The sequence below is a fragment of the Phyllostomus hastatus genome, unplaced genomic scaffold, assembly GCF_019186645.2.
Source record: "Phyllostomus hastatus isolate PE091 unplaced genomic scaffold, TTU_PhHast_1.1 phas_scaffold_55, whole genome shotgun sequence".
Classification (NCBI taxonomy): domain Eukaryota; kingdom Metazoa; phylum Chordata; class Mammalia; order Chiroptera; family Phyllostomidae; genus Phyllostomus; species Phyllostomus hastatus.
In genome coordinates, this window is record NW_025334035.1 from 13,069,680 (window position 1) to 13,084,551 (window position 14,872).

General features: G+C 52.1%; 1 protein-coding gene across 3 annotated transcripts in view; it reads right to left on the reverse strand.

Annotated features, from left to right (window-relative positions):
* Positions 1-392: 392 nt before the first annotated feature.
* Positions 393-14,872, reverse strand: part of EPN2 (epsin 2) — an 81,082-nt gene continuing 66,602 nt past the window's right edge. For all 3 annotated transcript variants that reach the window (XM_045824286.1, XM_045824285.1, XM_045824284.1), the window contains 4 exons: positions 8,159-8,332; positions 7,473-7,559; positions 5,017-5,232; positions 393-3,011 (listed from right to left, as the gene is read on the reverse strand). In XM_045824286.1, the coding sequence (XP_045680242.1) occupies positions 2,713-3,011; positions 5,017-5,232; positions 7,473-7,559; positions 8,159-8,332 (776 nt within the window). In that variant the 3' untranslated portion in view covers positions 393-2,712. The remainder of the gene's footprint in view (positions 3,012-5,016; positions 5,233-7,472; positions 7,560-8,158; positions 8,333-14,872) is intronic.

Sequence of the window (14,872 nt, forward strand, 5' to 3'; positions counted from 1 at the left end):
TCAGCCCAGCGCTGCCTCCGTCACATATGCCCAACAGTGCAACGCCTCTCCCACCCGTGCCTGCAAGGAGCCTGTCCTCCAGCTGCAGCGCCTCCTCCTACCATAGGTTCCAAGGGGAGAGGGACCCTGTGCCAAGCCAGAGTAAAGCTGCACAGCCGCCCAAGAATCAGCAGCTGTGACAGTCACTGTCTCAAGAATACACGGGCTGGCGGGGCTGCTCTCCTCCCCTGACACGTGGAGGCTCACTTGGGCATCAGGACAAAGCCAGTGGCCTGCCAGCCACAGGCCAGGCTGGGTCCCAGGCAGGACCTGGCTCCCTTGCCTGCTCACCCCTCTTCTGTGTCCCGGGATTGGTAAAGATAGGGTGGGGGGAAGGACATACAGAGACTGCATCATGGTACAAATGATAAATTATATTTATGCAAGTAAATAAGTATCAATAGTCAACACAAGTTCAAAACCAGCTACCAGCCCCTGGGACTGGAAAAATGGCTAGGGTGACACCCCTGTCTGAGTGCGCACCAGGAGGGAGCATGATGGCATGTGCACAACACACACGGCAGTGGCTGGTGGCTTCACGCCCAGTGCAGCGGGCAACAGGGACGAGGTGCCCAAGGACCAGCCTGTGTGCGAGGCAGGAGCCTGTGGGCCTCGGCGACCTGGCGGCTGCACTGCAGGAGGAGCTACTGTTACAAAGAACCACTGACCTGGGAATGGCCAGGCACACCCTCTGGGGAAGCACCCTGCCCGAGTCCACCTGCTCTGCCCACCCCCAGGCTGGAGGAGCCCCCAGCGGGTGGCCCCATGAGACCTCAGGGAGCAACACCGGAGTGGGGAGGAGGACACAGGAGGGGAGCCTAAGAGGGCAGTTCTGAACCAGCCTGCATGCCTCCTGGCATTCTCCAGCTCTCCTGTGCCCAGTGCTGAGGGTCGGACCCCCTCCTAGAACCTGAGGGGTGGAGGGGCCCTATCCCCGCCCAGAGGGAGTGGTCAGCTGCCCTTGGGGTTAGAGTTAAGAAATCCTCAGTGCCATGTGAAGCAAGCTGACCAGACAAAGGGTTTGGGGGGAGGAAGTCCCTTCCCTGCGGGTACGCAAGTCTTTTCTGGTCTTTAATTCATGACCTAATACTTTTTTTATAGTGATGGGTGGGGTGAAGAAAGCAGGAAGGGAGAGAGAGGTAATATTAGTGCATGTTTGTTAAATATCTATTCTGTGTGAGAATGATGTTTTTCTTCCTCTCCAAAATAAGAGATGATGATTTTTAGGTCTGCAGCATCGAGTCAGCAGCGGGGTGGGTCAGGGCCAGCCCTGCGCTCTCACCCCGTCTCAGCTGTGAGACCTGCAGGAGCCAGAGGCAAAGACCTACCTTGGCCCCTGGACACCTGCCGTCCCCACCTATGCCCAGGGCATGGGCTAGCACACAGGAGGTTGATCACCCGAGGTGCCAGACGTCTGTCTCTTCCATTCAAGACAGCGTGGTAAACGGAGGGCCTCGCGGATGGCAACTGATGAGTCACGTTCACACATTAGATTTTTTAACTTTCTTGATGCTGGTGTATTAGTAAGAAAAATAGCCTCTTTCTTAGCATCTAGCCAGAAAGGCTGGAAGTCAATCAGTTTGGTAATTCACCAAAAAAGGGAATTAAAGGAAAAGGCAACTGGAGGCTAGAGTTTTTTTTTGTTGTAGTTTTTTTTTTAAATAAACATCATCTTTTAAGTGTAATCAAATTCTCATACTTTTTTCCTATAAAGAATTTGCTTTAGTTTTTCCATAAGGCATTTTTGTCTCTTCCTATTTAAATTTAATTACAGAGTTAAAACCATAAATAAGAGAATTTAAACTACGAACATGATATATGCCAATATCTTCATTCAGCCAGACCTGGTAAATTCTATCAAAACTAGACAGTTAAATAAGAACCACGTTATAAAAATATTAGCCAAAAAAAGACTATTAGATAATTCTGCAAACTCAAATATGAAACCGCACTAAACAAAATCTGTGCAAATGTGTACAAGCACAGAGCCACATGGCGGGGTTATGCTCAGATTAGTTTAAAGCTTGCTCTAGTGGGTTTAATTTAAGAGTCATCCCACGGTGGTGGCGCTCACTCCAAACTCACATGAGTCAGAGGCAACTATGCACAACCACTTCCCTAGAAGGTCAGCGTGTAATGGAGCCGGCACCTCATTCCCACCACTCCTGGGACTGCCTGGGGTGTCGGCAGGGCTGGGCTCGAAGGACAAATACAAGGTGGCCATCCCAATTCCTGGACCAACAGTGTCCCCAAGGCCCTCTGGCTGAGGCTAAAGGCAAGAGCGACACTGGGGACCCCAGCCCCCTCCTCCGTGGCCTGGAGAGCCAGTGGGTGAGCCCCATAGGAGCCAGGACCCTGCACTTAGAAGGAGGGACTGAGGGTGGCAGGGCTGGTCCACGTGCTTTCCTGTGACGTGGGCTGCAGGCTGGGGATGGGCGAGCGGGCCGCCAGGCGTGGAGCCGCGTGCTGGGCCTGCCCTCTCAGTGAGCCCTCCCTGCTCCAGCCTGATGACTGGGGAGTCAAGACAACCCTTCCATCAGAAAGCTGCACCTGGAAAGCCCCAGCACCCACCCCCACCTCTTGGACACCACTCCACAAAGGCGAGTCCCTGCTCGGTGGCCTCGGGCACAGGTTCTCCGGGCACCTGCTCTGCAGTGGCCCCAGGCCTGGGCCCTAGAGAAGGAAAGGGTTGGTGGTTCCAGGAGCCTGAGCCGCCGACGGGGGGACGCCCACACTACCCACCATGCTCATGGTGGTGGGGCCCAGTGGCGTCAGGGAGGCACTGCTGGGCCCTAGAGCTGGGTGTGAGGCTGTGGAGGTCATGGAGACCATGGTCAGGGGCTCCACACCTGGGCCAGGCCCAAAGGATGGGCTGGTCCCCAGGACTGGGCTCCCTCGCAGCTGGTTCAGTGTCAGCGGCTGGGGCTGGTTCACCTGAAAGGGGTTGACAGGGCCCGATGCTGCAGATGCACCTGGGGAGACAGCAAGAGGAACAGTGGTCAGTCAGAACAATGTCCCACCTCAAGTTGGAAGGCAGGTGTGTTCAGGTCCCTGCTGTGCCGCAGAGACTGCAGCAGCACCAGCTGACACATGACAGACAGCCTGCTTACTATAGGCCTACCCACTGTCCAGGTGAGGAGAACGAAGCCTGGCACTCGGAGAAGCCAAGTGACTTGTCCAGGGTCACAAAGCCCGCAAAAGGCAGGGCCAGGAAAGTGCCTGGCTCTGAGGTCTCCAGCTCCTCCTCAGGGCTAGAACCCAGGGTCCCTGCTGCAGCAAGCAGCTGGCTCTGCCCCCTTGTTCCATCAGCAGAGTTGTGACAAGGTGCCCGAAAGAGGGGAAAGCAAAGGGGAAGACAGGAATGGCAGCCCCACACTGCGCCCAGGAACCCCACGGGCTCTGAGAAGTCCAGCCGTCACGAAGCAGATGCAGCTCTCTCTTACCCAGTATTTCCAGAATTTATCTCACACAAGAAACTCTTCCCTCTTTTAGCAAAAACACCTATGGATATCTGTCCAAAAATGCAGGGGCTGCCAGCACTGAGTCCCCAGCGCAGCCCAGCTCCTGCTCCCTGGGGCTGCCCGGCAGGGACACCCTGACAGGTCACCACCACTGCTGTTCTTGAGCCACAGCACAGAGCACATGCCTGATGCTCTTGCATCAGCCCCTCCTCCAGCAGACCACCCCCAGGCAGACATGACCCAACTGAGACTAGAGAGCAGGACAGTGACTTGCTCAAGGCCCCCCCTAGCTTAGAAGGGTTAGAGCCACAACCCCACAAATGACTGCAGTCCAGAGCTACTTGTGTGGCCTGGGACACGGCCCTGGAGGTCCAGAAGAGCCGACTAAACCTCCTCCATCTTGGCTGCAGCCCCCAGGGACCATGACCTGCTCGTAGGCAGCACAGCTGCCCCAAGACCCTGACGTGCTCCCCGCCCAAAGCCTGGAGGAAATCCTGACAGACACAGCCTGTTAGCAGAACTCCTGTGGACCCCCCAGGGCTCTGTGGGCAGAGGCAGCCAGAGCCCTTCTGGGACAGGGACAGGGGCTCCACGCTGGCTTAAGAGCCTGGGAGCCCCTCCCCTGTGGGCCACTACATCCTCACCCAGTTCAGGACCAATTCTGTTCCAGGTCCCCAAAGCCTTGCCAGGAGGGAGGCTTCCTAGAGGAAGAGGTTGTCTGGGGTGGGTGCTGAAGGTCAGAGGGTCTCCCACTGAACAGGGGAGGGCGCTCCAGGCAGAGGGGATAAGGGATATCGGGAGCCACAGCTGTGGGTCTGAGCACCCAGGGAGGGGGAAGGTGGGGCTGGGCTACGGTGCTCTGGGCACTAAAGCAGGGGCTGGGGGCTCACCAGCCAGTCCCTACAGAGTCTAAGGGTGGAGGGCAGGTCTTAGACAGAGCCCCAGCAAGGAGAATGGATTTCCCGGCCCCAGGATCACATTTGATCCCTTAGTGACAGACTCGAGAGAACCTGGGGTTAGAGAGGGTCCTTGGGTCCCTGGAGAATGGCCCACTAAGGGTCAAGTTCCATTCCCCCTGCTGGGGGCTGCTGGGCAGCAGACTCCACTCCCCTTCACCCCAGCACCCCCCCCCCCCCGCCCCCCGAGGGCCCAGGGCTGTTGCTCGCTTGCTCAAGAGTCTCCCTGGTGCGGGTACTCTTGAGCAAATTAGAGGCAGCTTCCACTCAGTAAGTAGTCTCAACTGAAAGAAAAGGGAAGAGCTGCTTTCACTCCCCCCTTGAACTGAATAGCAACTTTCACACTTGACCCATCAAGGCCCTGGAGAGCAGGAAGTGCTGTCCAGGTGTCCGGCCAGCTCCACTACACCCCAGCTCCGAGGGGCCCAGGGTGCTCCTGAGCATAGTGCTCACCTGAGGGGCTCAGTGGGAGGAGCCTGCAGAGGTGGAGGAGAGAGGCCTGCCTCAAACTCACCCCCAGGAAGAGAAAGAGCAGAGGAAGTGCTGGGAAGCCTACGTACCTGGTGCCAGGAAAGGGTTGAGGGACTGGGCTGGCAGGGCTGGCCGGGTCACCAGCGAGTCCAGGTTCACCAGGGCTGCGTTGGGGCCCAGGAAGGACTCTGGTGTTTTCCGGGCACTGCTGGGCTTGCTGGAGGTGATGGTCAGGGGCTGAGACTCAAAGGGGTCGGGGCTGGTAGCTCCATTTTTGGGGGATGGCAGAGAGGCCACCACCTCAGCTACAAGACAAGGACACACACAGGCATGGAGGATGGGTAGAGTGGGCCCCGAGACTGTGCCCAGTGCTGCCCACCAACCCTGGAAGCATCCCGAGCACAACGCAGACATTCCCGGACCCACCGTTCCCCGAGTGAGTGGCTGTGCCGGGGGCGGGGAGGGGGGTGCGGGCGATGTTCATTGCAGTGTTATTTGCAACAGCCTCAAGCTGGAGACAAATAGTTGGCCACAGGGCAGGTCTCGGCCAAGCCCCGGATGCAGAGGCGGGAAGACCAGATGAGGAGGGAAGAGACTATCAACATTTCAAATGAAGAAGCCGGTCTGAACAGTATGGACAGCACAAGCCTCCAAACGTAATAAGATGTTATTCTGGGTTGGTGGCGAGGCACGGGCAATTTACATTTTTTAATGTTTTCATTTTCTAAATTATCTACAATGAACATGAATTTCTTGATAGAAGAAAGCAAATTATTTTTAAAAATTCGGCCAACAGAAGATGTGCTGAGATGGGCTGGTGGGAAGGCGTTGCTCTGCCAAGACGCATGGCAGCTGTGTGGCACGCCGGTTCTGAAAAATGGTCATACTCTCTGCTCAGTAATCCCATTTCTAGGACTCCAACTCCAGGAAATGATGCAACACGTGAACACGGATTTAAACACAAAGATGTTTGCCACAGCATTATTTACTTTAGCAAAACTTAAAATCAACCTAAAATGTCCTCCCCAGAATTAAAGAAAAATTATTGCTCAGCAATACATACTACGTAAATGTGAAATATTTTCTAAAGAATTTTTAATGTTATAAGAAAACATTCTCAATTTATTATTCCATAAAGGGGGTGAGGTGTAGGATTCAAGTCTGACACGAGGAGCCAAACTGTTTTTTTTTAAAGAGAGCCATTTATTTTGTAATTTTTAAAAAGATTTTATTAGAGATAAAGATTTTATTTTTTTAGAGAGTGGGGAAAGGAGGGAGAGAGAGGGAGAGAAATGTGTGGTTGTCTCTCATGTGGCTCCCTACTGGGGGCCTGGCCTGAAACCCAGGCATGTGCCCTGTCTAGGAATCAAACCAGTGACCCTTTGGTTCTCAGGCTGGCACTCAATCTACTGAGCCACACCAGCCAGGAGCCATACTGTATTTAAGAGTTCACAAAAAAACTGGAAGGAAACAGTGGCTGAATGTAGGAGAAAGAATCACAGATTTTCATTTTTTCCCATAAACTTCCAGATTTTCTACAAGGGGAATACTCCTAGAATGGGGGGAAATACAAGTCCCTGGAAGGCTGTCCCCAGAAGGCTGTCCATGTAACAAGCCATGCCACCCTCTCACTGAAGCACCGAGGGCAAGCAAGGAAGGACAGTTAGGTTGCACTGTGGCCTGCAGAGGAGACCCATGTAGTTCTGTGGCTTTTTGAATGCAGCAAAAAAAAAAAAAAATTAAAAAAAAAAAAAGACCCCGAGAAGCAGCACATTCTGAGTTGCCTCTGATCCCCTGAGCTGAGAGGGGATAGGCTGCTCATACCTTAGGACCAGGGCCAGCCAGGCCTGTGGCTGCAGCAGGGGGAAAGGTGGAGGCGGTAGGAGGAGGAGGTGGGGAGAAGCGGAGGGAGGAAAGAGAGAAGAGAAGTTGCTTTGTTTGACTAGGAGGTGTAGCCTGAGATGGACAGAGGCTGCCTGGCTGTACCCCCTGCCCTGGCCCCTCCCAGCCCAGGAGCACACAGGAAGGAGCTGGTCTTGGAGACTTAACCATGGGTCTCCTGGACAGCAGCTAAGCAGGAGCCACACAAGGTGAGGAAGTGGGGCACAGATGCCCCATCGATGCCCATGGCAGGGGCAGTCTGGAAAAGCTGGCACCTCTGGCGGGGAGGGAAGATGAGAGGATGAAAGTGGACAGCAACCACAGCTCAGATCTGGATGGAGGTGGTAGCCCATGCTAGGCTGGGGCAGGGGACAGGGAGGTCATGAGTCCTGGTCGGGGGGAGTTGTTGAGGCCAAGACACACAGGTGACCCAGAGGGGGAACATGGGGCCCAGCCCAGGGCCAGCACAGGGAGAGGGTGAAAGAAAACTCAACCGCATGGCCCTTCACTGTTGATGTGTGAATCCACACCATGAGACATGGCGCCCAAGGTCAAAATGCAAAGAAAATGTATGAAGTGGACAGGTTTTGAAAGTTGATTATCATTTCTGCAGTAACTGGGTTAGTCAAATGCACAGAACTTAATGGAAACCACCTTTACATACCTGTTTTTTTTGAAGTTCGGAGTTTGTCAAATTCAGAAAAGTCATCTTTAATTGTTCCATTCAGATTACTGAAGTGATCAAAGGCTCCTGGGGGAACACAAGAGACAGTGACTGTGGGCACCTCATGGCTTCTCCACGTTGCACTCCCCAGTCTACGCCCGTGGGTGGGCCAGTGGGCAATGGAGCAACGGACAGCGGAGGCAGAGCTCTCCCCTGCCTTCTGGGGGAGAGCACTGAGAGCAAGGGGCAGCTCAGTTCAGGGTTAGCTGTCAGGCTGGAGCTGGGCTGGGGAGGGGGCATCAGGCCAGGGACCTTGGCCTCCCAGTGCACACACTGGGGTGCTTGCCTGCCAATGCTCCCACCATGACCCCTGAAACTGAAGGAGGGCTAATGGTGGAGAAGACACATCTGAGTGGGGTCTGGACGCTGGGAGAGGCCTGAAGGAAGTGCCCGGAGGAGTGTCTGGAGGGCAGGCAGCCCTGGAGGAAGATGCGAGTGCCCAGAAAGCCTGTGAGCTCGCCCCACATACTGGCTGTACTGCACGAGGGACAGGGAAGACAGGGACAGGCACTGCAGGGGAGGGTGGCAAGTGGAGGCAAACCGAGAGGCCCCATGCCAAGGAGCCACGAGAGGGGAGTGGTGGGGCCCAAAGGGGCCCCCAGGGCCCAGGAGGTATGAAGTCTCACCAGGGGCAGAGGAGGGCTCGGCAGCAGAGACAGGTGCCCAGGCACCAGCAGTTTTCTCGGCATCAGGGACAGGCTGCTGCGGGGCGGCCCAGGAATCTGAGCTCTTGGAGACACAGTGCATGCTGGCCCTGGGGGGAGCTCCCCACGGGTCGACAGAGGAAGCTGGCTTGGCACCTGTAGGAAGGCGGGGTAGGGCTCTGAGAGGCTCTCAGAACGTTCTGGGCACCTGGGGTGAGAAGTGCAAGGATGCTCTGGGCCACATGAGCCACACTAGGATGTGTGCCGGTATCAGGAGGGGCAGCTACCCAAAGGCTACCCCACACCAGCAAAGCCAGACAGAGCGGAAGCCCAGGCAGGTGGATGGTGCTGGGACCTGCCACCCAGGGCGAGGGCTGGGCAAGGCCTAGAAGGGTGTCCCCTGGGAAGGGACCAGGGAGGACACTGCCAAGGACCTCTCCACGCTCCTGGCCACAGCCAGTCTCGGAAAGGGCTCCCTGAGCCAAACTGAAGCCCCCACCACAGAGTCCACAGGCTTCCCCTCAGATGGGAGCTTGGCCCAGCACCCACCGCCAAGCGCAGGCCTGGCAGTGCCCTCCCCCAACCTGCTTTGAGTGGTCTCTGCCTTTGAAAGAAGGGCACCTGAGCAGGTGAGTGCAGCACGGAGAGGGGGAATAACACCACAACTGCTCACCAGCCTCCCAGTGTAAGCAACTGAACATCTTCAAATTCTGAGTGACAAACTGATTTGGTGGGTCACCCACCACTGTGTTAAAGATAGAGAACACTCGAGCAAACAAAGTAAGGTGTCCATCTGCTGTGTGAGTCTTCCACGTCCTGCACGCACACAGACACAGGTGTATGTACGTGTGCAGACACACCAAACCCATCATGCGTCTCCTTCCCCCCAAGGCAGCATCAGAGGAAACGTCCAGAAACCACTGCTGCTCTCCAGGGACCAGGAGGTGCCTCCCCGAGGGCGCCCGCACACCGCCCCAGACACTGTTAGCCCTTCTGTCTCCCGTCCCGGTCACACTGAGCTGTGGCGAGCGGTGCCTGCTTTCTAACTTTCTGTGAAGGAAACGTGCCATTCACATTCTTTTGTGGCAGGCTGCACTCGCTCCGAGTTTCATCTGGGAGATGCGTCTGGGTTGAGGGGTAGCTGAGATGTGTTCATTTGCATGGCTGTGTTTTTCATTCTAGAAGAGAGAGGGCCACAGTAGGCATTCTGCTGATGGCACCGGTCTGGTTTAGTTTCTGCTCCACCTAAGTCCACACGGGCTCTGACCCCACCAAGTGGGACCAAAAGGGTCTCCCGGTGTCAGCCGCCTCACACTCCCAGGACTCGGAGGCACACCCAGTGTGTGGGAGCTCAAGGCCCACCTGGTGGGTGAGGCCCTTGATGTCCCCAAGGCTATCGCAGCTCCTCGCTCCTCAGGGCAGCTGTGCAACGTGTCGATGTTTGCTTGCAGGTCCTCAGGCCTCCTCCCCTCCTAGACTGTCCCCTCATTACCACCTTCCTTCACATACTTTCTCTTATGGGTTTGTCTGAGGTCTGTCCATGTTTTATGCCCTGACTCCGTTCCTTGTGTTGCAAATATCTTCACCTTCACTCTTATCTTTCAATGAACAGGTAAGGGAGTAGACCATATCAGTGTTTTTGTTTGTAACTTGTGCTCTTCCTGACATTTAGAAAATCCTTCCTTATACTGGAGCCTCAAAGCTGTTCTTTGATAGTAATGTTTGAGAATCACAGCTTGCCTTTCACATTCTCACATTTGATCCATTTGTGACTTGACTTTTGTGCCTGGTATTAAAATAAGGATCCTCTCACATTTTCCTGTATGAGTGATGAACTCACATAGGGCCTCCTCTACAGAAGCCAAGTCCTCACAGGTACACTCTGCCTCATCCCCAAGCCTTCTGGGCCATCCTCACAGGCAGCATGACGACACTCAGTCTGGACGACCAGCGGCAGCAGATCCCAGCCCTGTGTCCTTCAGGAGAACCTTAGCTGTTTCTGGCCCTTTGCTTCTTCACGGTCATTTTAAAAACATCTTGTCAAGTTAAAAAAAAATTAAAACCCTGTTGGAATTTTGATCAAATGGCATTGAATCTCAGGTCAACTTAAGAAAAATTGTTATCATTACAACAGCAAGTATTTCAAACACAAATCACAAAATATCACTCCATTTACTTGTCTTCTTTAATAGTCTCCGTAAAATTTAAACTTTTTAAATTTCATCCTTTATTTCCATACGGAATTTATACAACCTTTGTAAAATTTATTCCTAAGGACTGGTATATTTTTGAAATTTCATTTTCTACTTATTTATTGTTACACAGAAAACAATTTAATTTTATATACTGATTTTGGTATCCAGAAATCTTGCTACTCTTAAATTCTAACATTGAAATTCATCCTAATTGTTTATTCTTATGATTCTAATAACTCTTAACTCTAATAAACTCATCTGTGGACATTTTAAAATAGTCCATGTGCATGATCACATGACTTGCGAGCGATGACAATGCAGTCTTTGTGATCCTCACACGTTTCCTTTTGTCCCGTCCCACTGTCCAGCCAGCACCGCCAGTCCCGACGCGGGTCTGGGTGCAGTGTCCTTGTCTTGTTCTTGCAGGGCCAACTTTCAACATCTCACTGTGAGGCGGTGCCATTGAAATAACAGGTGTTTTCCCTCTCAGAAGACCTTTATCTGGCACGGACAGTTCCCCATCATCCCACATTTGCTAAGACTTTCCCACTGAATAGCTGAGGATGTTACCAACCTGTTCCTGACTCTATTGAGATGGTCACATTGTTTTTCTCTGTGAGTCTGTTAGAGTGGTGCAGTAATACCTTTTCTGAGAACCTGGTCCTTGAAAATCAAGTTTTTCACAATGTGCTATGTCATTTTTATATTTTTCTCATTTTGGTTTTGATGCTGTTTCTTTGCTTAGGGTTTTTGCACCCATGTTCGTAAGTGGGACTGGCCCAACAGGTCTATTCTCACATCTCTTTCTCCAGTTTTGGCACAAAGATGATGCTAGCCGCATCGAAGGAGCAGGCATGCTTCCTGTTTTCTGGTCCTCTGAAGGCGTCTGTGTAGAAGCGGAATTGTTTCTTGAATGGTGTTAGAACTTGCTAGTAAAGCCCCCTGGGTAGATTTAAGGGGTGAGGGGAATTTTTAAGAAACTAATTCAATTTCTTTAATGATTATAGAACTATCCCTACTTACAGGTTTTCTTTCTCTTGTTCTTCAGTCAGCTTTGCTAAGTAGTCTTTTCAAATTCACCCGTTTTGGCTGAGTTTTCAGATGTGAAAGCGCGGAGCTCATCAAAGAGCCTGTGCTCTGGGCTGAGCCCTGGCAGCGTCTGCAGTTACGTTCTTTGTTTCACTCCCAACACCGTGCCTTTCCTCGGCTCTCAAAAATTAATCTTGCTAAATAGCTGTCCACTGTATTACTCTTTTCAATTACAAACTTCTTTGTGGATATTATTAGTTTGTATTCTAATTCATTTCTGTTCTTATCCTTATTTCATTCCTTCCGCTTAGTTGGGTGTAATGCTATTCTAACCCTAATGCTACCTCATTAATCTTGTACCTTTCTTCTTGACTAATGTAAACACTTTAAGCTATAAATTTCTTTCTTACTATTGCTTCAGTTGTCCCACAAAGTCTGATATAAAAATATTTACATTATTTGGTTCTAAATTCTGATTTTCATATCTTTTTCTTTGACTCAATAATTTAGAAGTGTCTTTAAAAAATGTCCCATGTAGGCTCTTTTCCAGTTACTTTTTGTTACTGACTTGACCTCACTGTTGTCAGAAAACACATTCAGTGTGGCCCCAGTGTACTGCCATCTGTCCGGCACAGGACCAGTTTCTTGTTAGTCTCCTGCACGTACCCGAGAAGTATGTGTATTCTCCAACTGCTGGGAACAGCAAGTTCACGGGCTCATGAATCATGCTGATTCCATTTTCCCATATTCTTACTACTTTAAAAATACTCTCCCACATCATTTTCCATTTCTCATGTTTCTCATTCCTTCCTGGAGCTCTGAGTTTCCATCTGGCTGTTTTTTTGTCAGCCAAAAGAATATCCCTTCGCATTTCTGTGGGGCAGATGTGCTGGCGACAGATTCTCTTCGTTTTCTGTAATCTGGAACTATTACTATTTGCCTGCACTGTTGAAAATACCTTCACTGAATACAGGATTCTCAGGGGGTGATAGTTACTTTTTTCATTTCAAAACTTAAAATATCTTTTTTTCACCACTGTCCTGGGAAGAAAGATGACTTTGCTGGAACTGAACTCTCCACTGACAGAGCTCTCCTTCAGCATTCTCACAGCATCATCCCATTGTCCCCTGGAGCCTGACATTACTGCGGAGAAGTCAGCTGTCAGTCTGAGGGCTATGCCTTAATCATACAGCATCTGTTCCCTGTGCGATTATTGAAGATGGTCTCTTTCTTTGGTTTTCTGATGCTGTGTGTAGAGGGGATTTCTTTTTGGGTTGGTTTTTTTTTTTAGATTTTATTTATTTACTTTTAGAGAGAGGGGAAAGGAGGGAGAAGCAGTAGGAGAGAAACATCAACGTGTGAGAGATACATCTGTCGGTTGCCTGTCATGCACCCCTTATTGGGGACCTGACCTGTAACCCAGGCATGTGCCCTGACTGGGAATCGAACTGGTGACCGTTTGGTTCACAGGCAGACACTCAATCTACTGAGCCACACCAGCCAGGGCAGATTTCTTTTCTTGTCCTTCTTATGATTCACTAAACTTCCTGGATCTGAGAAATAGCACCTTGACACAACTCTTGAAAAGCCTCAGTCATTGTCTTTTCAAATACTGAGTTTTCTGGAACTCCAAACAGATGTGTGTTAGCCACAGTCATTCTGTTTCCACACTTCCCCAGCCACACCAACCTCCCCACTGCTCCAAACACAGAGTGGACACACCCACCATCTTCTCCCCTCTCTTCTTGCCTTCCCTGATTCCTTCACTTGGCTTTCTGTTGGAGCACTTACCAGATAGCTCCTGGGCCCCATCCCCACACATGCCCCTTTTAACAGCCCCAGTGCAGTGTGCATGTACAGACATGTGGGTAGGAGGCTCTTTGGCTTTCAGAAAGGAACTCTCTGCCAAACTGTTTTACCATGCTGACTTTGTCACCTCTAATCTCTGAAATGCTGACTGTTCTAGCTGCTGTCTTCTGCCTTTGGCAGGGTGAGCTGGCAGCATGCTGAGTGCAGCTCCATGCAGGGAGGGAGCGAGCTGCTGGCCCTGCTTCCCAGCTAGCCACAGCAGCCTCCACACCCCAGGTGTCCTGCAGCCTGCAAGCTCCATTCCCACCGCCCCTGGACATGCATGCCTGTCGCTTACTCATGACCTGTCAACTGCTGCTGCCCCCGAACCACAGCCCTCCAGGACCTCCTTTGACCTTTCACTCCTGGTCTTCCCAGCATGTCACACAGACCCTCTTCTCCATGATTAAGCCTGCTTTCCCTGGGCCCTCTTCTGCTGGACAGACAAAGGGCAGATCAGGACACTGAATCTGGCCCCAGTTGGAACCACACAGCGGTGATGGGGCCTCATTCTGCTCCCAACAGGGCACCTCACAGGGCCATGGCTCTCCACCTTGACTGGAGGAAAGTAGGGTGGGGGAAACTGCATCTTTGTCATGCTGACTTTGTCACCTCTAAAGGAGAGCAGGACTGCCAGTCAGAAGAGCTGGGAAATGTCTTAGGAGCCGTCCAGGAAGCAGTGGAGAGGACATACAATTTCCCCCAGACGAAGACCTGGGACCTGGTGCCAGACTGCTTCTGGCTCCCTGTGGACCAGATGGACTTATGCCTGCCTCAGCCTCCGCCTCACTCACCAGTAGCCATAAGAATGGACCGAGCTCACGTCAGGAGCTCGTTGGTCCTGCTATGTGGTCCCCATCCCTTAAGCTAGTCTGTGCCCAGAGGACATGGACTGAGAGTCTCACACTTGTCCCCCATAGCCCTGACCACACTGGGCACCTCAGCCTTGCACAACAGAGCTGCTGTCTTTTCCTCCTCTTCACCTTCCTCAGGAGAACACTCCCCCATCTTCTTGAAAAACATGCCAATTTTCCTTAGACTTATCCCCTAACTAGTCTCAGTCTGAGTGGGTTTCACCAACAAAGTCAATCTGCACAGTTCCCCAGTCCCAACCCCTCACCACCAAATCCTAGAAACGTACAGGAGCTACAGAGGAACCCTCCCCATCCCCTAGGCTATGAACTGGGGGCGTGATGTGGGCACCCAAGACAGTTGGTCCTCACACTTGTGAAGCTGTAGGGAAGAGGAGAAGGGCCCACTGTGTGGGGCAGTATAAAGAGGATCTGTGTCTTAGGGATCATCTCTGAGCCATGTGCCAGGCCAGACTGGAGGACCACACCTCCCTGAGCAGGGACATCTGAGACACACATTCAAGAATAAACAAGTAGACAATGGGACACAATGTAAAGTAGGGAGCAGACATTTCAGGGCATGCAGGCAGCCCACCGGGCAGAGACAAGCCCTGGACCTTGGCACTGCCCTCCTGATCTCATACAGGCAAGCCCCCCAGTGACTGCACACACGTGTGTGTGCAAAAAAAAAAAAGACACTTGCTTCACCATCTGGACCTACTCTGGGACCATAAAGATCTAAAATCACTTGCTTCCCCCAAAGCTGATAAACT